The 23,078-nt window shown below is 37.5% G+C and overlaps 1 protein-coding gene across 1 annotated transcript; it reads left to right on the plus strand.

The window, feature by feature from the left end:
• Positions 1 to 224: 224 nt before the first annotated feature.
• Positions 225 to 18,066, plus strand: LOC121862183 (small G protein signaling modulator 3 homolog). The gene is made up of 17 exons (XM_042360259.1): positions 225 to 299; positions 1,796 to 2,006; positions 2,513 to 2,657; positions 3,105 to 3,203; positions 3,931 to 4,094; positions 4,771 to 4,981; positions 6,506 to 6,636; positions 7,753 to 7,986; positions 8,678 to 8,772; positions 9,475 to 9,617; positions 10,495 to 10,645; positions 11,635 to 11,761; positions 11,902 to 12,012; positions 12,518 to 12,685; positions 13,089 to 13,231; positions 14,125 to 14,229; positions 14,530 to 18,066. The coding sequence occupies exons 2-17, from the start codon at positions 1,862 to 1,864 to the stop codon at positions 14,779 to 14,781; spliced, it is 2,424 nt and encodes an 807-aa protein (XP_042216193.1). The 5' UTR covers positions 225 to 299; positions 1,796 to 1,861; the 3' UTR covers positions 14,782 to 18,066.
• The last annotated feature ends 5,012 nt before the right edge of the window (positions 18,067 to 23,078 follow it).

Below are 23,078 nucleotides of genomic sequence, written 5' to 3' on the forward strand. Positions count from 1 at the left end.
GTGAAGGATGTAATGTTATGTTAATACCACGAACAAAGCCTCCAAACCACCTATATTTCAGACGACATAACCCATTTAAACCCAACCAAATTACGACAAATACATCAGAATTAATGTATATATATTAAGCTCAAATAAAATTATTCTCGTATTCCACCAAATATAAATAAACAAATAATTTAAAGGTCATATTTAAAGGTCTACGTTTAGCGATCCAACATTAACCATCTTGTTATTGTTGTGGTGGACTGTACCAGCTGTTGACAGTGTGGTTACCTGGAGGCTTGGGATCACTTCAGGTGAATACGAGTTAATTAAATGTGACAGCTATGCTTTAAATGTAGATAAAGACAGGTAGATATTTACACTAACTGCTCAAAAAATTAACTGGGGATTACAATAGAGAGAGCCCTTTTAATGGCTTTCATAAGGTTGTAATGCTGAACGAGTGTGAATTTATGTTTAATGACCTGACTGATTAAACATGTAGTTAATCTTCTCCATCTATTTAATTTTCTCTTATATAATCAGTAAACTTTGCACATTATTGAAGAAACCAATGGAATCTGTTATATAAAGTGAATTTGATTTATCTGAGTAATATTGGTAAAGTCTTCATGCAAATACAATCTTTGAGTAGTTAGAGATGATAATATGAAATAATATGTTTAAGTTAACATGAACCAAATTAACTTGATCTGAAATATGCTCTAGGTTTGATATGTTAGTTAGACTAGGTCAGTTTATTTCAGTTCATCTTTCATAAATGGTTTACTGGCGGCCAAATAACCACAACCATTCATAGTTAATATATGTATGGAACCTTGACACATAATTCTAAGTTTATATTCATTTTCTCTAACATCTTCCACCTGTTCCCTAAAAATTCCATTATTTAGAGTTACAAGCTTTGACTAATAATGCCTTATACGTTCTCAGTCATATTTGTCCCTTCACAACTCTTTTAGTTATGGTATGGTAAATTATTTATATTGGATTTGCATGTATATTTTATTTCCCCACTGAGCAAGGAAATTATGTATTCGTATTTAAAGCGATGTCTGTTGCTGCCATGTAATGTACGTATCTTCTGAAAAGTGATAAGTAAGACATTTTGTTAAAGAAAATTAAGCGTATCACATTATAAAATTTACACTGGAATTTTTAATGAATCTCACTGTGTCTTATAAACAGTAACTGTAAAACTATTGCACAAAACTTTTTATGAAAATTATGTGAACCAAACTATTATTCATTAACCCAAATTAACTTGTTTAACATATTGGTCTTAGATTTGTAAGACTAAAGGTGTAGTTTAGTGCCACTTTCTTAATAATATGTCCTTCCATATTCACTCCTTGTGGTCATTAGTTGTTAGATCCTCTCTAACTCAGCCAGTCAGTTATCCTGTATTCTCAGTCTGTTTATACCCAGCATTATTCTTCCATGTCTCTCTTAGTCGTCCCCTGAGTCTTGCTCCTTGTGGTGTCCCGTCATGTGACATTCTTGGATGTTTGTCTTCTGCCGTTGATTTAGCTACTCATCCAAGCTGCCTCGGCTGTGTCTCTTATATTTTTGTAATCTGTGGTACATGGGGACAGTATAGTATCTAGTATTTTCTAGGTCTTTCGTTCCTAACTTTCTGGTCTTTTTTTTTTTTTTACAGTTCTTTTCTGCTGCCATTAGCCTACTTTTGTCCATTGATGTTAATGTGTCTTGATAATAACACATATAAAGGTACATATTTTATCCATGTACTGTACTATGTAGACTGACTTTTTTTTTTCCCTTTCAGGGTGTTGTACTGACTTATTGTGGTGATACACAGCCACATATTGAGAGACGGGGAGTCCAGACTGTAATGGAGATAGCACGCTCCCTCTTTGGGAACCGTGCCCCAGACGGTTACACAGATGGCACCACACACGTCCATATTGAGACCGCTGCTGATGATGATGACAATGATGATGTGTTCTTGCCAGACACTCCTGAGGGTCTGAGTACAGGTGGGTTGAGGCAGGTGTGCTGATGAGTTGTGAAGAAATTTGTCAGTACAGTAATAATACCGGTACATGTAAGATAGTATACTGTACTATACATAGATAATTGCAAAGATTTACACCTAAACATACAATTTTTTTTTACATAGTTTCATTGTTGTCTTCAAATTAGTTTCAAAGAGAGACAAATATTACGGGATTAGCCCACCAAGGCACAGGTCAATGACCCACATCGGGGCCTGGGGGTGAAAATATAATAATACTGTAGTAATAATAATAATAATAATAATAATAATAATAATAATAATAATAATAATAATAATATTATGGATAAAACTATAATTTTATTATACTTTCCCCTACCATTACCGTCTTATTTTGAAGTTAACATTTCCCTGATCATCCCTATTTAGCATACCTATGCAAGAGGAGATAAGATAAAAGACAGATAGAGTCAGAGTTTAGAGACACAGAGTGAAAGTACCCAACAGTAACCTCTCTCCCATCAACAGGTATAAGAATTGGGAGTTGTGTAACAGAACCATGCTCGGGAGGCCCCTTCTCCGCCATCACTCCGTCCATGTGGCCGCAGGACATCCTCACCAAGCTCTCTCAGCAAGACCACCACCATGACCCTAACCACCAGCCAGATTATAGGTCAGTTCAACTCAATGTTTGGCTCGTTTACCTTGAACACACATATTTCTACTTTGCCAATTGTAAATATTAAAAAAAGGAATTTGATTAAAAAAGTATACAATGAATCCTTGTTAATTTGATATGGTTTAAGGGATATGTTTGAAACTGTCCATCCATGTGCCTCTTAATGAAAATAAATAAATGCCTGTAAGATATTGTATTAATCCTACAACACAGCAGCATATATACACTCAATAAAGTGCCAAGACAATAAACAGTAACGGTACAGCCACACCCCATCAACTTGTGCCATTATCTGCTGTGTCTGTGTGTAAGCATCAAGGTGTTCAAGAGTTAGGATCATATTAAGTCCTCAGGCTCTTGTATTCATTATGTACTCTGGGTCTTGGCCGGGGACTCAAGATCAATAAACACTTTTTAAACGTTGAATTTATTGGTCAACAGGTTCGATGAGTTTGGGTTTCGTGTAGAGGAAGAAGACGGGCCAGAGCAGAACAGCAAGAAACTCCTGAGTCAACCTTTTGTAGAGGATCCTCAACACAGGTGAGACACAACACACCATTGTCTCCGTTCAACACAGGTGAGACACAACACACCATTATCTCTGCTTATTTTCTCTTCTCAACTCAAGGTGGCAGTACAATTAATGGATATTTTTAAGGATTTGTGCATGTTCCATTTCATATATTAAGGAGTGAAGGAAGGGTCTTAGGTGAGTTGTTATATATATACAGTAAAGGGGACACTTGTTAACTGGAAAATCCCATTACAGAACTGAAACTTTGAAACCCATGAACTGGCTGACTGAGCTTAGTTAACCAGTCAGTAAGCTGTGGTGGATGTTTATGAAAGCCAGCCAATCAGCTTACAGATTGAAGCAATGTACCATGGGAAATACCGTAATCGGAACATTTTTTTAGTAAACGGGATGGAGGCTCACTGTTGTCATGTTACAGTGTTAGGATGAAGTCATTCTCTTACTTAGAAACCTTGTAATGGTAGACTCTTTAACCGGATAGCTTACTGTAAATAAAAAAAATGGTATGTAGATATATAGAAAATGATGACTTACTTTATAATTTACCTGTAGATATATACACTGATATATATATATATTGAGTTCATAAGCTTATTGTATTGCATTATACAAAGAAGGTGACTAAAATTCTTAATATCCTCAAGAAAGAGAAGCTAAATCTGGTGTTATTTGCAGTGTAATGTCAGGTTTGTTTGTATTGGAACATATTTTATCCAAGATTATGTTCTTCAGATTACAGTGGATAGCATATCTGGAGTTCAGTCACAGTGATGAGGTTGGTGAGCTGACATGGGAACATGTGGATGTACGGTTACCTCGGACTGACAAGCTGCGTGGGATGGTCAGGGCAGGAGTCCCACACTCCCTCCGTCCACAACTGTGGATGAGGCTGTCCGGTCAGTCTTTTTTTTTTTCTTCAGTGGACAACACATAATTGGTCTGTTTGTAAATCAGTCTGTGTTTCATTGCACCACACCAGCCTACTGGATTTGTAGGTGATTAAATTTGATGTTGTTGTTGGGTTTGTGACATGTAGAGGGGTAAATAGTGCTCTGAAAGGGCTGAGTTACTTACACAAATATCATATAATTTTCTTCCATGTAAACCCTTTTCTACTATCAGTATAAGGTGACTGGCATCAAGAGCAACACAGACTGTCCCATCATTTGCTATCATTCATTGTTTCTGTCAGATGAGAAGTGTTCTGTTATTGTGTTCCTGTTGCACAACAGAGCCACAACATGGCCATCTCTGGTTTATCTCAGTGGCTTTTACCAGTTGGGTCACATGTATTCATTGTGGATTACTGCAATCACATAATTTTTTAAGTGTTTGGATTCACTTTTTATTCTGCATTTGCAAGTTTCGGATATGAAGAAGTATGTGAGGCGTATTTCTGCCTGTTGTTTTGGCTTTTCCCATTATTTTTAATTTTTTATATTTCTTCAATGCTTCTCCCCTGCTGTTTCCTCTATTTCTTGAGGTTTCTGTATCCTTGATCCATCTCGCAGACACATGAGACAGTAGTAAAGACCATGGATAAGTTGATAGATAATTTCCATTTATCCTCAGGTGCTCTTCAGAAGCAGCAGCAGTCAGATATCTCATACCGGGAGGTGGTCAAGGCCTCCAGTAATGATGCGCTCATGACAAGTAAACAGATAGAGAAGGATCTGCTACGTACTATGCCCACCAGTGCTTGCTTCTCTCAGTTCACCTCTACTGGCATCCCTCGCCTAAGACGGGTGTTACGTGCGTTGGCCTGGTTGTACCCAGACATTGGGTAAGTGGAAGCTGTCATCTGAATCAGATTGTCTGCTCATTTGTATATGAATGTTATGGTAATATTTTATCACATACATTTATCAGTAATGATACTTTACTGTATTCTCAAGTGTGAAGTAGGATAGCTCAGGTCGATTCCTCTTGGGATGTATTGGTCATCAACCATTATTTTGCCTTTCAATTGTATGAAGGCCACCGCCCACTTATAGTGGACAATAAAAATACTGTACGTGAAATAATAGGATTTGTTTCATTGAAAGTGGGACCTATAGCTATGCCTGATGACCTCTAAGGAACAATTTGGATGTAAAGTAGTATTGTGTATATACTGTACTAAGCCTTTGGTGGGTAAGCTAAAGTTTAACATAAAGATGATTTAGTAAAAGAGTTTTATACGATGGAAATATGTAATGAAGAAAGATTTCTGCACATAGCTAGCTAACACTACTGTACTGTATTTGAATAACAATGTTAGATTTAGTTTTGCATATAACACGAGTAAATCAAGCAATGGTCATACCTTATTTGTATTGGTTGGCATGTGGTTTTAGAATTTATAGCACTGTTAATAGTCTTCATTGTGAACTGTTTAGCTAATATACTAACTAACCTTAATGCTAAAAGATAAATAATTGCCTTGCATGATAAATGATTTGTATAACATGTTATTGGTGAAGTGGTTGGCTGGAAGATGGTACTAACACTATGCAAGAGCTGCTGATTGTTCTTATTAAAAATAGTTTGGGACTGAAGCCACTACTCAACTCCCAAAGCCCAAACTCTGGAACCTCTTGTGGAAACGATTTTTAAATATAGACGAATAAAACTAATGACCTTCCTTTTCTTACAAGTGGATTTTCTCTGAACAACCACTGTACTGTACTTTGAATCAGAAAACAGGAAACACAGAACAAGGATGATGATTTTGCCTCCAAGCTCACCTCCCAACTGAGTTTTTCTGTATTGTTCCTGCTTCATTTTAGTGTCACAGCAGATGAAACATTACCTCAGTGTGGCTTCTTGTTTTAATCGTTTGGTGGTAGATATGATTGAAAATGGATCAACTGGATTTACAGACTTAGTGGCACTTGGTGAATAATACCTGGACTTGGAGAGAGAGTATTGTACTTTGGCCATATAATCAGCTGCTAAACATGGAGACCAATGTAGTATATATTTCTCTGAGGATAAGACCTGTGCTGATGGTCAACTCTGTATGTAATACAACTGAATAACAGCTAACCAACCCTTCTTGACTTCAGGATTGAACCTTTATTTTTCTGCTTGGGAGTTTCTTGTTACCAACTGAAATGTGGCTCCATTTTGAATATAACTTGATTATTTCCATGAGGGATTTAGAAACTTGGTGATGATTTTGTAGAGTACCAGAAAAATTAGGTTTAAATCATTTTAGAAATAACTTGGTTATTTCCATAAGGGGTTGAGAGAGTTTGGTAGTGGCCTCCATACCTGACCTGTTCTGAATAATGAGAATCACAGGCTGTACTACTACGCATGTCAGGTACTGCCAGGGCACGGGGATGGTGGCTGCATCCCTCCTGCTGTTCTTAGAGGAGGAGGAGGCTTTCTGGGTCATGTGTACAATAGTAGAAGACCTCCTGCCTGCCTCCTACTACTCCTCCACACTTCTGGGTAAGAATGGCTTACTTCTTTCTTTGTTTCATCAGGGTAAAAAGAGTTTACTAAGTTTCCTCCACTCCTGCATATAAAAATGACTAATCTCTAACTCACCCTTCCACTCCCTTGTGTAAGAATGCCATACTTTTCCTCTTAACTTTTCCACTTTGGGAAAACATGCTTGTAAATTTATAATTCCTTGTCTTTGATTAATTTCTTCTTTCATTTGAGAAGGTGTTTGTAACTGACCTGCCAACTAAGTACTGTACTGCCTACTTTTAGCATCCTGAGCAACCATCACAATACGTAAAAGTTGATTGGTGAGTGAGTAGTGTCACTTCTCACTTAACAACCTCTCAGCTGCTACAGATAATGATGATTGATAAGGATGCTTAGCTGAGAGGTTAATTGTTTTGGAAGGTTTCTTTTTATTAAGTAAATACAACAGTGTGTAGGTGATAAACTGGTTGGTGGTAAGTACTGTACCCTTGAAGTCATGATTATGGTAGTTATATAGCATATATAAGACAGATATTATCAATTTCTGGTATTCTTTTTCTGTTTCATAGTGTACATATTGTTTAGCTGTGATAGTAAACTTTATGAATATCAATCCTAATTGGCTGATTAACTCACTGACTTGATGAGAAAGGTTTTTGCCTGGTATGGTGTGAGTCAGGGAACAGTTCACACAAGAGTAACCAAGAGTTGGTCATATGCTACATCAACAGTGGTTGGGCAACACTACCAGGCATGACAAAAAGTTCTCCTAGTGAGTTAGTCAAGGTTTACATTTATTGAATAAATTCATGCTTTTCACTACTGTGGCAGAATGACTGTGACGAAAATGACATGAGTATTTATAATAAAAGTTAAATTAAATTATGTTGCTCCTGTTTCCAGTTTTTGCTCAAGTTACCAAACTTGTGTGCTTAATTGTATACTGGTACTATAGTTGTTGTCTTAGGGCAGAGAAATATTGTTGCATAGTTGTAGTTGTGGGTGACTTGTGCCATGAACATCATAATATTTCATGAATGTTGATGCACTAAGCTGGTGAAGTAACAATAAGAATCCTTTTGGTGATAAGTGTCAGTGGATTTAACATTAGGTTGTATTTTTGTGAAACAGGTGTGCAAGCAGATCAGAGAGTCCTGGCTGCCTTGGTGTCCACCTATCTGCCGGGTGTTGAGTCAGTGGTGCGGGAACACGACATAGAACTGTCGCTGATAACGCTACACTGGTTTGTGACGGTGTTTGCGTCGGTGCTGCATATGAAGATCCTCCTCCGAGTGTGGGATCTCTTCTTCCTGGATGGATCAATTGTCCTCTTCCAGGTCACTCTTGCCATGCTCAAGATTAAAGGTAAGAAAAATCTTTACATATTTTATGACTATGGACCATCTGTGAGGGTCCAGTGAAGGCTGAGGCTACGGGGCCAAAATTAACTCAGGAGACACAAACTTCCAATGCACTGAGGCCATAATTGGAACTTCATACACATCTCCTCCATTCTTGCTGCTGCCTCAAACTGGCAACACATGTTCCTCATGCTTTTGGTTGGGTGTTTTCATCCAGCAGTACCTCCAGTTGGTTCACTTCTTTGACGTGATGACAAGTCAGGAGTAAAGTTGTCTCTCTGACCCTGTATTTCCTTTGCTGCCACACAACCATTTGTCCAAATGAATACTACTCATAGTTAACTTCATTATACTGTAATATCATTCATTAATCTCTTTGCTCAAGCTTTATTATACAGGACTGAGGCAGGAAAGACCCAAAGTTATCCAGTAGTTGTTCACTCAAAAGTTTCTTGATTCAGGAACCTCATGTAAATAAATTCACTCTATTAACATATTTAACCAGATTTTTTGATTGTGGAATTTGTTATTTTTAAACTAAAATTTTTCAGTATATATCCAGTGGCATGTGTGTAATTATCTTGTGTGGTAGCTTGTATGGGTATCTTGTTTCCAGCTTACCAAATATTAATTTAATGAAAGTTGGAATTTATCTGCCAAAGTTTACATTCCAATATTTTTTTCTCTTGCTACAGAAGCAGAACTTCGCAGCTTGGAAAATTCTGCACAGATATTCAACGCACTCTCGGATATTCCTGGTGACGTTGATGATGTAGAATGTTTGTTTAAGGCGAGTCACTTAAGAATTATACTTTTTTCTTTCTCAGTTTTGCATCTTCATTCTTGGTGTTCTTCATATTTTACATGTGAGGCTCCATGACCTAGGTGGTACAGGTATCAGTTATTTTCTCAACTTCCCACTTACTTTACCCTTACCCAACTTGACCTCATCCAACGTAAATTATCTTATCCTAACCACACCTACCCTAACGTCACACAGTCTACCCGACCCATATCATAACCTGCCCTTTCCAGATGAACTGGGGACAAGTGATGGGGAGCAAAGTCAGGAGTGTGTGAAAGAGTAAGTTTGAGAGAAGGTGTAATATTGCTGTTGAATTATGAATTGTAGAATTTGTTTGATAGAATAAAATGAAACTAATTCCAGAATATTATCAATGGTATTAAATTTACAAGTGATAGGTGGGTTATTGTGAGTACATGTGAGGAGCAAGGAGGAAAGAGAGTGTTTTTAGGGATATCTGAATGGCCGCTTTGAAGAATTTAGTGTGAGAGATTGATGGCTGAGAATTCACTATGTATATATGTAATGTATACAAGTTGAGGATACAATCAAATGTGTGTGAAGTGTGATTTTGTTGTTGTTTGAGCTTTTTAAATTGTCTTTAAACTCTTTACCCCATGAAAGGGATAGAGGAGTGAAGGTAACAGTGATAGATATTATAATTTGTTTATCTTGGTTCCATCATAGGTAATGGAGAATGTGTGTGGAAGCTTAACAGATGTAATGGTTGAGACCCACCGGCGACGACACCTTGCATACCTGATGGCTGATCACGGAGCCCTCATCAACCCAGACCATTCAACCAATCTTCCTAAACAGCATCTTAATAGGTATAAACAGTACCCCGGTTATTTAATTTCTCCCAACACTTTTAAAGACTTTCATGAGACAGAGGAGAAGATAATCATTTAGATCAGTATCATTGACCATCATGGCAGCTCCAGGTTTGGGCTTGGTTGGTTCATTTTGCCCATATTAGAAGAACTTTGTCTGATTTTCACCCCCCAAAAAATTTAATTAAAAAATTCCAAAGTTTAAGGCCAATATATGATACAGTTTGATAATTAGAACAATCTTTATACCATGATAGTTGTTGAGAAAATGGCACCTTATGGGTTAAAGTCAACTGTGATCCTGATATTCATAAGTACTAAGGTTAGTTCATTATATACTACAGGATATGTTTAATGTACGCCTATTTTACAGAAACAAAGAACAGTACAGTATATGTATTATTGAATGGTTTGGTTATATGTACATCTGTAAACTTGTCATTGTCTGACTCCTAAATTGTGTATACCGGTAGTTGTCACTAGCTTGATGAAACTTGACATAGAAATGCATCTTACATGGTGATGGCAGCATAACTTGAGAATGGAAAGAGCTACGGTGTTAATAATTGGCTTATACTAAACTGTATTCACCTCAAGGACTTTTAGAGCTCATCTGTGTTATAGGTGAAGGTTGTAGCTTAGAAGAATTGAAGTCTTCTTAGGTTGGATATTTTATCTCTTTATCAACATTGTCAGCAGACGTCTAAACACAACATTCCTTATATCATGAACTGTGACTCGTAGGAGAAGTATGTTTAAGTCTTATCGAATAAATAGTAAACCTTTGAAAGGATTTTAGTGACTTTATATTTGGTCTGTGTTGTGTACAGTATATGAGATAGTTGGTCCTAATTGACACTCTTTATTTCCTCAGACGACAAGTGAGCAAAAGTAAATCAATGTTGGAGATCATTTTATTTGGAGATGACAGAAACGCAGACGACCTTCGCAACAAAAACATCCGCCAGACAGAGCTGCTGGTGGATCTGAGAGAGGCTATACTACAAGTTGGCAGACACTTCCAAGTGAGTGTAGTGTTCTTATTGTTGGTTGTGTCAGCAAGCTCTATGACTACCAACCCTGATTAACTTTTTGACTCACTGAGAAAAGTTAAACCCCTAACACACGCTAACTAGCATATTTTGATGCAATTTTAAACCTGTTTTTTATTACTCTTTAAACAGTTGTTTCAGTAATGATGTTTAATATGATGTCATAAGGCTCTGAAAAATATCCTATACTCTATGAAGCAGTATTTATTTTTCTTTGAAATTGTGAGAAAAATTTTAATTTGGAGTTGCCATATACTGATCACCAGTGCAATGAAATACTGTAGATTTTATTTCCTAATATACCTGCAGGTGACCTTCATTGTTTTTGACAACATTTGTGTCAACAATGTTAATGAGATGCCTGGGGAAAATATTATTATAACTGTACAGTGATATCTCCATTAGCCGGAACAATTGGTGCAGAGCACTTGCAGGATTGAGAGATTTCCGGATAACGAGACGATTCTTTCAAAGCCGGAAAAAAATCCCTCATTCCCCGGAATTTTCCAGAATTTTCCGGGTAACGGAAAAATGTTCTCTGAAGTTCCAGAAATTACCTATTACATCTTTTCTTGAACCCAGAAAAATATCCCACATCCCCGGAATTTTCCGGGTACTTGTACTGGAAAATTGTTCTCAGAATTTACAGAAAATGCTCCTGATTTTCATATCTCAAATCCAGAAAAAACTCCCCCATCCCTGGAATTTTCCGGGTATCGTGAAAATGTTCTTGGAATTTTCCGGAAAATTGTGCCCCTTGGAAAATCGTTCCCAAAGCCGTAATTTTCTGGAAAATTCCGGCTTTGGGAACGATTTTCCGAGAAAATTTCAATTCCGGCTATTGGAGAGTTCCGGGTTTGAGGGATTCCGGCTTACGGAGATATTACCGTAATTAACTGCATCTCATTCTTAGTGAACCAGATAAAATGCCCATGACACGAGTTATGTTTTATGTTTTGCAGGGCATCGAGCCAAACTTCACCTCTGCTACACTTACGCCAGATTACTCCTTAGAATCTCATGCACATGATCTTCCCAATTTTTTGGCCACAGCAAGGTCCAGACATAGACGAGCTAAAGCATTGCTTGGTAAGTCATAGTTCTGTACTGTATTACCATGTATACATAACAGCAAACACATCTAGTACTGTACCTGCCAGGGGAAGGTAACCCTCTGGTTATTAAATTGGCTCCAGCCAGTCACTGAAGTATTGCACTGCTCTTTACAGATTTTGAACGGCATGACGATGATGAGTTGGGTTTTCGTAAAAATGACATCATCACCATTATATCCCAGCGTGATGAGCACTGCTGGATTGGAGAGCTTAATGGTTTGAGAGGTAATGAGGATTATTTATCACCTGTGATTATTGTCTTGTTCAGTATTAAGGTATTAATTCACTATGATTCCAGCATTCTCTTCACTCCTCAACCAATTTTGTCAGAGGGATGTCATCATCACCCAGGCCTCTTTGTTGGCGTGTATATGTAACCCAACACTTGTCCACACAACTAGTCTTATAATTTTGGATGGATCTTTGGAACCTGGTAAAGTATGTACAGTATCATCATTACCACACCGAGGTGCTGGTACTTTTTGGGGGAGTCATTGGCCAAGGTGTCTTCCATAAGTTTGTGGCAAATTTTTTTGTGTACAGATGCTCTTCTTTTTTTGCTGTCAGGAAGACTGTTCTGTTGTTGCATCATTGTCACCTGATCACCTTTCCTCTGGTTTTTTTCTTTAATCTAATATAAGATATTTTTTTGTCTCATTTCACTTACTGTATTACAGTGACCAAAGTGCTTGTAAATATCCATATTATAATATTTTGTCTTTCATGTCAGGATGGTTTCCTGCCAAGTTTGTGGAGGTTCTAGATGAGCGCAGTAAAGAGTACAGCCGTGCTGGGGATGATGCCATCAATGCCTTAGTGACAGACCTAGTAAGAGGAACTCTCTGCCCAGCACTGAAGGCCATTCTTCAACATGGGATGCGGCAAACTTCACTCTTAGGTCAGATTACATTTAAAGATCTTGATTGTTTAATACAGTTGTGAACACCAAGACTTACTGACTGACTCACTTGCTCATTGGTCCTCCAAAATGGCCTTTTATTTGGTCTTTGTTGATCACATGTTGTACTTCTGTAGATACCTGCTGATAGTATTTTTGCTTTATCTTATCCTTTATTTTTAGTGATTTTCATTTCAAGATCACAGAAGGTCCCACATTCTTACATGACGATATGTAGGAGCTGCGAAATATTTTTTATCAGGAGCTAATTGGTTGTCATCAGAGAGTACTGTTCATGGATGGCTTGGAGTCCAAAGTTATGTGTGTAACTGTACTGGTACCTGTCAGTTTTTACAGGAAGTACCACAGTAGATATGATACTTGATGGTATGTATTGTTACAGGAGGGCCGTGTCATCCCTGGTTGTTCATCGAGGAGTCGGCAGCTCGGGAAGTGGAGCGAGATTTCTCCTCTGTGTACTCTCGCCTGGTTCTCTGCCGTACATTCCGACTGGATGAAGATGGCAAAGTGCTGACCCCAGAAGAGGTATGTTGGATAATATCAAGTTTTATAATAAGTTCAGTAAAAACATATAATAATGTTAGAGAGAACAGAGGAGAACACGAAAGGAGAATCTGTGCAGTTCTTCATTCCAGCCACTTTCACTGGAGCTGGAAAGTGGTTGCAACAGTGAAGGCTGATAGAAAAATAATTTTTGATACAATGGCTTCATGTTACAGTCTCTATAGGGTAACATTTTTCAGTAATTCCATTAGCCAGATGTAGTTATCAGAGGCCAAAGAGCCTTCTGTGAACCTTGCTAAGATCCCTACCAGCCTTACCATATATGAAAATTTGCTTTATTACTTGTACGGTATTTGTTGCTCAATATTGTTCTTTTATTTTCCCAGTTTAAGGTACTGATACAAAACATGCCATGGTTGTCTTAACTTGGTGTGTTTAACCTCTGTCACTCCTCCAGAAGGGTGGGGAGGATTACTACAGCTGAACAAACAGCTATAGAGTTTTATCAGATATGTTCTGTAGAAATATCACAACTTGGTTTCAGATAAGTTTGATGATCAGTTTTTAGGAAGGTATACTAGACACTGCCTGTCCGTCCTTCTGTATGTCTTCTGTTGGTGGGCAAGATGGTGTCTGTATGATTTCTATGTACAAGTTACCATTAAACTTAACTTGTCCAGGTGTGGACAAAATTATCTTGACATCTACTTGAGTGCCTCAGATGTGTACTCAGATGCTTCTTGCTATGATGGTGTTTCTCAAGCTCTTTTGATGTAATTTGTAATGAAAAGTAACATTAACTTATGGTCCACAAGTATACAGTAGGTCATTTATTGCCAAGTGTTGTAGGTGTTTTGGATGGAACAGATCATTATTTCTTCAGACATTCTTTTCATATTAATGTTTATTAACAGCTACTCTACCGATGTGTACAAGCAATCAACATGAGTCATGATGCAGTACATGCACAGATGGACGTTAAACTGCGCTCATTGATCTGTCTGGGACTCAATGAACAGGTGTGTATCTTTTTACTTTCTTACATACAACATTCTTAACTTCTAGTTTCATTTGCACTAGTAGTGTTCTGTATAGTTAAGAAGCATAAGGGACATCAAGGAAATCTCTCATTTGTTCCACATAAACAGAGTTAGAGGCAGGATCTACACTCACTATGAAGTAATGTACTTCATTAATAGTGATTTATTTTGGCAAGTGATACATCGGTCACCTTTGAAGTCTTGTAGGTCATCACCACACACTCTATATCATTTAGGAAAGTTTCCAGAAGGTTTATATGTATACAATTATTTCTACAGGTTCTGCATCTGTGGTTAGAGGTGCTATGTTCAAGTGCGGACGTGGTTGAACGATGGTATCAACCGTGGTCCTTCCTTAGGTCTCCGGGCTGGGTGCAGATTAAATGTGAGCTTCGTGTATTGGCTCAGTTTCCTTTCACCCTCAATCCAGACTGGGAACTGCCGCCACCTCCTAACCAAGACCAGAGACCACTGCGCGAAGGTGTGCGTGACATGCTAGTGAAGCACCACCTCTTCTCCTGGGATCTGTAGTATACGTAGAAACAGTAGCTCTGTTTCCAAGGGGTTACTTGTACCATCACTGGAATCTAAACCCTCTCGCAGGGGTTTTAGTCCAACAAAAAAATTATGACAAATTTCTAAAACATTTGAATCATGATGGGAAAGTACAACAAATATTGAAAGACAGGAATCAGAAATTCACACATAACATTCCAACAAGGATCTCCACTAAGTTAAGACAAAACAGAATCTCTCTCTATAAGGAATATGATCTCCCCTACTGTACACAAAAATAACATTATAATTTTTCTTTTCATAAATACCGTATTACCATTTACAGCATTTGTATTTCTGATTTGTAAGATTCAGTGCAGATTGACCTACAAAGTCCATATTTCTAATTTACATTTTTAAGTCGTGAAAAAATGATTAATACAATGAGGGATCCAGCCCCCAGGTCCAATGTGATGGGTAAGGTGTCACTGTCCCATGGCACAAGATCTGACCTTACATTACCTCGAGCCTTACAACCACCTGATGAACACACTAACTGGAACAACCACATGATGAACACACTAAACAGAACAACCACCTGATGAACACACTTAACAGAACAACCACCTGATGAACACACTTAATGAAGAAACCACATGATGAACACACTAACTGCACTTACTGGAACAACCACATTAGGATCACACTTAATGGAACAACCACATGATAAATACACTTAATGGAACAACCACATGATGAACACACCCCCTCAATGGAACAAAGAGCCGATATTTATATGTAATTGTCTGCTCTGGAAATTCCCAACCCCCTACACACTAACCCTCCACTTAACTAGCTCTGGATCCCTCCCTGTACTAGTAGGTAACTTACACTTGATTGCCATTAGGGTGAATTTATTTTTCATGTCAACTTAAAGGGTTTTATTGGTCATCTGTTTATTATATACTTTTGTGATCCTGAATCAGTAGAAATATTGAAGTTGAGATGAAAACTTTTGTGAGCTTGAATACTGAGTCAGGTTCTTACACATACCCTTCGTCTTGGGAAAGCTGTATATGTGATGAGGATTTTTTTTTTATCTATCTAAATGACCATTGGTTATAGGTCAAATGAGTAACCATTAATATTGGGGACTGTTGGGATTGGAGCTCATTATGACTGGGGGGCTGGGGTGTATTAGCATGTGTCCCTCTTCCTTGTAGTTTGCATAGGACCCATTAGTTCAGTCACTATGTCCATTCGCTTTGGAAAAATATAATTGTGATAGATCATACTAATCTTAATTTTAATATCTGCCATGGTAGGTTTATGTAGATGAAGACATGGGGAAGTGTGTGTGTGGAATGTTCTTACTTGATGTTCCAGCACTTTTCTGTCACTTTCTACACCTGTCTTGTGCTGCTTTCCTATACACTTTTCCCCCTTTTTTTAGTTGTCTGTTTCCATGATTCACCCTACACAGACATGGACAAGGAGTAAGAATAATAGATTAAGTCGATAAAATCCCTAATCCCTTAATATTTCAAGTAACAATTTACATTTGAAGATAAAATGGTAATTTCAGAGGTACAAAGGGGCATGATACATATTTTGAGTACATGTGGACACAGAAGACATTAAGAGTGTGTGCTGTATAAGGTAAAAAACAACAACATTAGTGCCATGTTAGCTGTGAACATCTAATGTAACCCATAAACAATGTTAAAAAATTCACCAACAATGTACAAAAATTCTTCAGGTGAATTTTTTGTACATTGTTCAGGGGTCACCTGAAAGGTTCACAGTTGACATGATACTTAGTGGTTTTTTATCCTGTTGGCACACTATTATGTCAACTGTACATAAATAGGTTAAGAATGTATGATGCCACCTTTGTAACAATCCCTTAGTTATCTGCCAGAATAATAATAATTATTGTTGTTGTAGGGTTTATGTGAGGACTACAGCAGTGGCTGACATAATCATGTGATTTTCAAAGATCACGTGTATAATTGAGGGCAAACAACATTTTTTTAATGTTAAAATGATTTTCCAACATTATTTCAATGTTGATTCGGTGTTGAAGCAATGTTAAGTGTCCAACTGTAGCATCTGTCTGTAGCAGTATGAAAATGTCATCCTTGGTGGAAGATCACCAACTGTACTTGTGACAGAATCAGGGTTATTATCATTTGAGTTGTGGGTCATATTGGCCCCAACCTGTTCTAAACAGACCATTAAGACTAAGGTCTGTGAGGACTGGGCACCAAACCTAATAGTTACGGTAGTCATCTGACAACTCATTGTCATTTATCACCAGATAAATGTAAATTACTTAGAGCTTTTCCCTTTTGAACTGTGTAATTTGATATTTCTGTTTAGTGACTTGGTATATTATGGAAAACTATACAGAGGTCTAGAGTTGGATTAATGGTGAAGAAAATCATTAATGATTTATGCTTTCCCTACAGTAAGACAAGCTCTACATCCCGCAAGTGAAATGTGAAAATGTCAATGACAAATATGACATTTTTCTTTTGTCATGGAGTTGTTTGCTCCTTGACAAGAGAACACCACACCATCTGTGTTGGTTAATCATTACCCCAGAACATAGTAAGCTATTCAATTTACCCCCTTGTCCCTCTCATAGTTTAGTCCTACTTAAGGTGATCAACAGAAATATTTCATTGTGCCTTTGTTTTCTCTCAAAAATTATTTTCATGCAAAGTTTTTTCCTTAAAACAAATAAGGTATTGTAATTAAAATCCTGTGTGCTGTATATTACACTCACCATGGCACATGTTTTTAGTTTTTCTGCACCAACTACACAACAGCTTGTACCATACTCCTATCATTATTGTTGTCAGTTAACCCCTTCACTACAGGAATGCCACTTTTAATATTTTATTTGCCTAATGCCAGATGATTTTATTCAGCACAGAGGGGACCCTGTACACAAGGGGTTAATGATAGTGTTGTGGTATAATTATATGTTAACTTTGTACCTTTAAGTTTTTAATGTCAAATTTCAGTAATGAAACATAATATAGTTAGCACACTTCATGGGCATGATCATTTATAAATACAGTACCCAATTACCTCTGAAAATGAGTCACTATGAACAACTTTACACAATTGATATTTACATAATTTAATAGTGCTTATTTCACTTCCCTAAAGACAGCACATATGATGCAATTGCACATGCAGGTTAGCTTAACTTTCTTGAAACAGCTTAATGTATATTGATATTCACAAATGCTTGAAAAAATAACTTGTAACTATAGTACTGTATTTGAAGAAATAGACATTATCTGTTCAGTTGTAACTCATTTGCTTAAAAAGTCTCTTCTTATACTTTTAATTTTTACTGTGCACATTTTATTTAAGTAATTGTGGTTTGGTTGAGATTCATTTAAATATTACAATGCACAATATAATGTAATGACTTTAACACTGGGAATAACACACTGTCTAGTAAGTTAAACTGATGGAAACTACAGGATGGAGTTCACCTTGAAAGGTTTCATTGTGGTTAGCCATAGAGAAAGTCAGTGATTTTCTGGATTCAGAACAGAATAAATCATCTCGGAAAATGTCATAACCTCAATCCTCACAACCTCTAATGAAGCAACAGGATAATTTTTAAAAGTAATCTAATTTTAGTTTTTAAATTTATTCTTACATTAGCTGTATAAGTTTAGCATTAGGTAATGTAGGTAACATATATATACTGTACAGTATAAAAAAATGAGGGATCATCACCTTTACTTATGACTCATTTATTCAGTAAGAGGTTATGGGGGCCTACTGGTGACTTTCACATGACCTGTTTTGAAACCTGAACATTAGTGACTCCAACAAAAGCATTATGATTCCCTCCACGATGTCCATTTACGTCAATACTTAGCTACACCTGTACATAGTGCAGGTAACTGACTGTCCATTCACAGGGTTTAGTATTGATATTACTGGCAACTGTATTGAGTGTGGGATAGTTTTCAAGGTTTTACTGATGGTAGTTATAGATAAGATTTACTTAATATTATTGTCAATTATTTATTCATAAACAACAGTACAGTTTTAAACTTTTATAGAAATGTCAAGACTTAAGTTCTAAGGTTCATTTAGCAGGCAGGGTTGGTAGGGCTTTATTTTGTTTTGGTGTGCCAGCCACATCAGTGTCCCAGACTTAACCTAACCCTCCTGCCTGGTAGTGCCACCTCACAGATTATGGAAAATGCCATAAAGGTATTTATATTTTACCAGCAGTCTGTCATCAGTTATACAACTTCTAAGGATATCAAGTATTGTAGTAAAGTGGAGAAAATCAGACTAAATATTTAGAGCTGCATACATCTTGGCAGTGCAGTACCACAGCCAACACACATACACACATCATACATACATCTGGCATCTGTCTTGAGATGTAATATTTTTAAGTCATGTTTATTTTGCACTCAGTGTCTATATTCTGCTGTGAGTCTTTACATAAAAGTACTGGTAAATGCAGAAGTCAAAGTGAATGAAATCAGGCTTAAAGTTCTTGCTGTTTTTAACATCCAAGTGATGTCTTTTACCCTTAGAAGCATATCAGTTTTACAGACATCAGAGATGACAGGGATCATGGAAGCATTTATAAAATACAGGCATTATCTGATTTACAAAAGGATTCTGTTCTGGAAAATCTTCCGTAAATCAATTTTTTGTAAATCTGATCACATTTACCCATAGACTTCCTTTATAAAAGCTGAGATACGTTCCTATAAAAACCTGACCCCAAATGCCTTAAAATGCCACAAAACATGTTTTTAATGAAAATTTATGGTGTACACAATTATTATAAGCCAATAATAAGTATACTAAGTGAAATACATGCATTACAGTACAGTACAGTACAGTAAAGTACAGTAATAATTTTTATCACATTTACCTAATGGCCACTCACTCGAGGTGGTCATGCTGAGGGAAGGAGGCCAGTGGCTTGTGTAGGATACCTCCATTGCTCTTATTAATTTGTCAAGGGCTATTTTGAAGCCCAGTGTTGTTCTTGATTCCACAGCTTGGGCTGGTAGACCATTCCATAGGTCTACCAGCCTCTAAATTAAATTTTTTTTTCCTATATTCACTCTCATTGATAGCTTGGTGACCTTGGAGTTATGTCCCCTCGTGTTGGCGGTGCGTGACAAACCTTTTTACTTTTTTTCTTTTCAACACTGATCAGCTCGTTAGCCCCTTGGGCGATCGGTCACGTCTTTGTTACGCACTGTTCGCAAGTATTGGGCATGTACCGGCTCCTGAATCTGTACCACTGCCAGTGTTGGTCAAGTCTTGTCTTGAAACAGCTCACACTCGATGCAGTCACAACACACTCTGGCAGATTCTTCCAAGAGTTCACAACTCTCACTCTGAAAAAGTTACCCCTCACAGTTTTCTGGACTTGCAGCTTCTTCAACCTTGAGCTGTGACCCCTTGTGGGGTGAGCATCCACCAGCTCTAGGTATGGACACTCGACTGAGTACTGCCCTTTGAGATGTTTATACACCTCAATTAGATCCCCCCTTGCCCGTCTGTAGTATAAGCTAGGCAATTGCAGGCGTTCTAATCTCTCAGGGTAGCTGAGGTGCCGAAGTGCTGGCACCAGCCTGGTGGCCCTCCTTTGGACACTTTCAATCAACTGACTGTCCCTAGCATATCTCAGGGACCAGATGGGGTGACAGTACTCCGATCCACTCTAGGCCACTTCCCTGAATCCCGTACCTTTCCAGTTTAATTTTCAACCTTTCATGGGGTACGCTGTCGAAAGTCTTGCAAAATCTAGGTATATATTGTCGATATTACCACTTTGTTCCAGAATTTGGGTCCAAACATCCAGTACCTTGAGTAATTGTGTGGTACAGCGGTAACCTGCATAACTCTCACCAATATGTCAAGGGTTCGAGCCTCGGCCTGGACACTCGTGAGAAGGGTATTATCCAGTGTGACCCTCACTACCAAACACCACAGGTTTCCCGGTCCCCGGTTTCCTCCTGTACTAACACTGGATAAACTGCCCAAATGGCTAGTAAGCTGATAAGTGGCAAATATGATAAAAAAAAAACGAGTTGGCAATCCTTTACAAGCAAAGAAATGTCCCATTTCATGTTTTCCATCCCTTTCAGGATTTTTGAAAATTTCAATGAGATCTACCCTATTGTGCCTTGTCTAAAGGGTTGTTATATCTGCACTTACAATTAATTAGATGAGGTTTGAAACAAAGTGAACAGTATGAAATGCTAAGTCAACATCTATAATAAATATATTACTTTAGTGTCTTACAGTGATGAGAGGAATCTTTACTGTAGGTTTTAAATACTGTAGGATTCTATACCTTGGAATCCACTATACCTCAGTCTGGGTGCTGGTGTAATTAGTTCGAGCTAAAGGCACTACTGGATTTCATGAACAGATAATTTGTTGTACTTATGCACCCAATAAATGAAGCAGGTATGAAACTTCTCGGTAGAACTGAATTTAAATGTAAAATTAGTTTTAACACATAAACTACTGACTACTGTGTACAGCATTTTGCTGATAGCTAAGGTTCTGAGCTCGGACCTCAGAAGTACTGCTGGCAAAGCTTACAATTTGATTGTTGTGGATTTTATGTTCAGGTCATTGATTAGGCTGTCACTCATCGTGACAGCCTTAACTTTACTGCATATAAATTACTGTATGTATACACTCACAACACATAAACAATATGTGTTGACTGCACAATAGGTAAAAAAAGATGTAGAGTTATTAAAAAAAATTTAATACATCAACTTTTACTACAGGTTTCACAATACGTATTGCACAGATTATTTCAAGTACAGTACAGGTGTATCTGTAATAGTTTTTTTATTGACTTTTACACAATATAATTTATCAGTTTCATTTTCCCTGACTTTACTGAACAGTGGTAACACTGTTCTGATATGTCTTTTATTGATGCCAATGTCTAGTTGATAGTGTCAAAGATTCCTAACATAGGAAATGTAAGTTTGATCCCTTAGCCAGGGTTGTACGTCAATGGGCTCTGGCTCTAATAGATCCTAATATTTCCAGAGTGACGATTAATACTGTATTGAGAACTGTTAAGATTAAGTATTTCACTTTTGTGTCGAGTTACTTTGTCGTGGGAGCAGACACACAAGGTCACCTGCCAGTGGCTAATGTCTCAGGAGATAATGTCTATCAGTTACTTGTACTTGGAATTTGATGCTAGATGTTGATGGTCTCCTTGTCCTCCAGCAATTAGTTTGCATCCAACACCTGTTCAGTTGTACCCGACCCGTAACTGAATGTCCGCAGCTGGAGAACCTCGCCTACGACATTTCATACCTACAGTATATTTTTGGGGGCTGGTGATACTTGTACCTTTGTTAGTCCTGTGGTAATGTCTGGCTGGGCCTTGTTGCTTTGAAGTGAGGATTTTTATGAGGCCCTTAATTATCTGTTATTGTCATGATGCCTGAAGCATCTTGCTCTGTTTAAACTGTGACTTAAATGGTGTTGTTCATCCTTTTGGGGTCTTCCTCTTACTCTTGTGTCCTGGCTGCTGTATCTCTTTTTCAATTACAGTATTATAATTCACATTGCCATGAAGGGTGTCTAGGGAAGAGACTGGTTTCTTGTTGAGCAGTAATATAACTAAAACTCTTGCTGCAACTACCCCATGTCTCTACTGACTATAGCCTCTGTTACTCCTCTGCTGCTAACTGCAGTCCAACTTATACTCACACATTCATGTATCCAACAGTTACCCTCTTTCTTTAAAGTTTCTGTGCCTCTTAATCCATCCTACACAATATGGGAGAGGAGTAGAGAATATATTTAGATAAAAATGTTATATGTATGTGCCTGACCAGGGATACTCGGCATCCCTTCACACTGTATCAGGTCTAGTGTACGATACAGTAGTATTGTACTACTCTACCGTAGCATTACATCCCATTATAAAACCATAAACTTGGTTACCGTATCTTGTTTCACATACTGTACTATATCAACTTAGATTAGTTATAAGCCTTATCAAGTAGAGCTTAAGTTTAACTGTTTCTTCCAAGAAGTACTCAGTGGAGCTCCTATCATCTATAGAATGTCATAATTTACTTAGCATATGTGTATAAGATTTGATTCTTTTCTCTATGTAAGAGTATTTAGTATATATATATTAACAAACAGTTCAGAGTAATTGTAGTAAAACTGCTCATCCTTAAGGTAGCAGCTTGCATGTTACAGTACTTATGCTGGAAGGAGATGAAATACTTCCCCCAAAATTTTCAAGTGTGCGGATATTCCAGTCATCA

Source organism: Homarus americanus, unplaced genomic scaffold (genome assembly GCF_018991925.1).
Source record: "Homarus americanus isolate GMGI-L3 unplaced genomic scaffold, GMGI_Hamer_2.0 scaffold25013, whole genome shotgun sequence".
Classification (NCBI taxonomy): Eukaryota; Metazoa; Arthropoda; class Malacostraca; order Decapoda; family Nephropidae; genus Homarus; species Homarus americanus.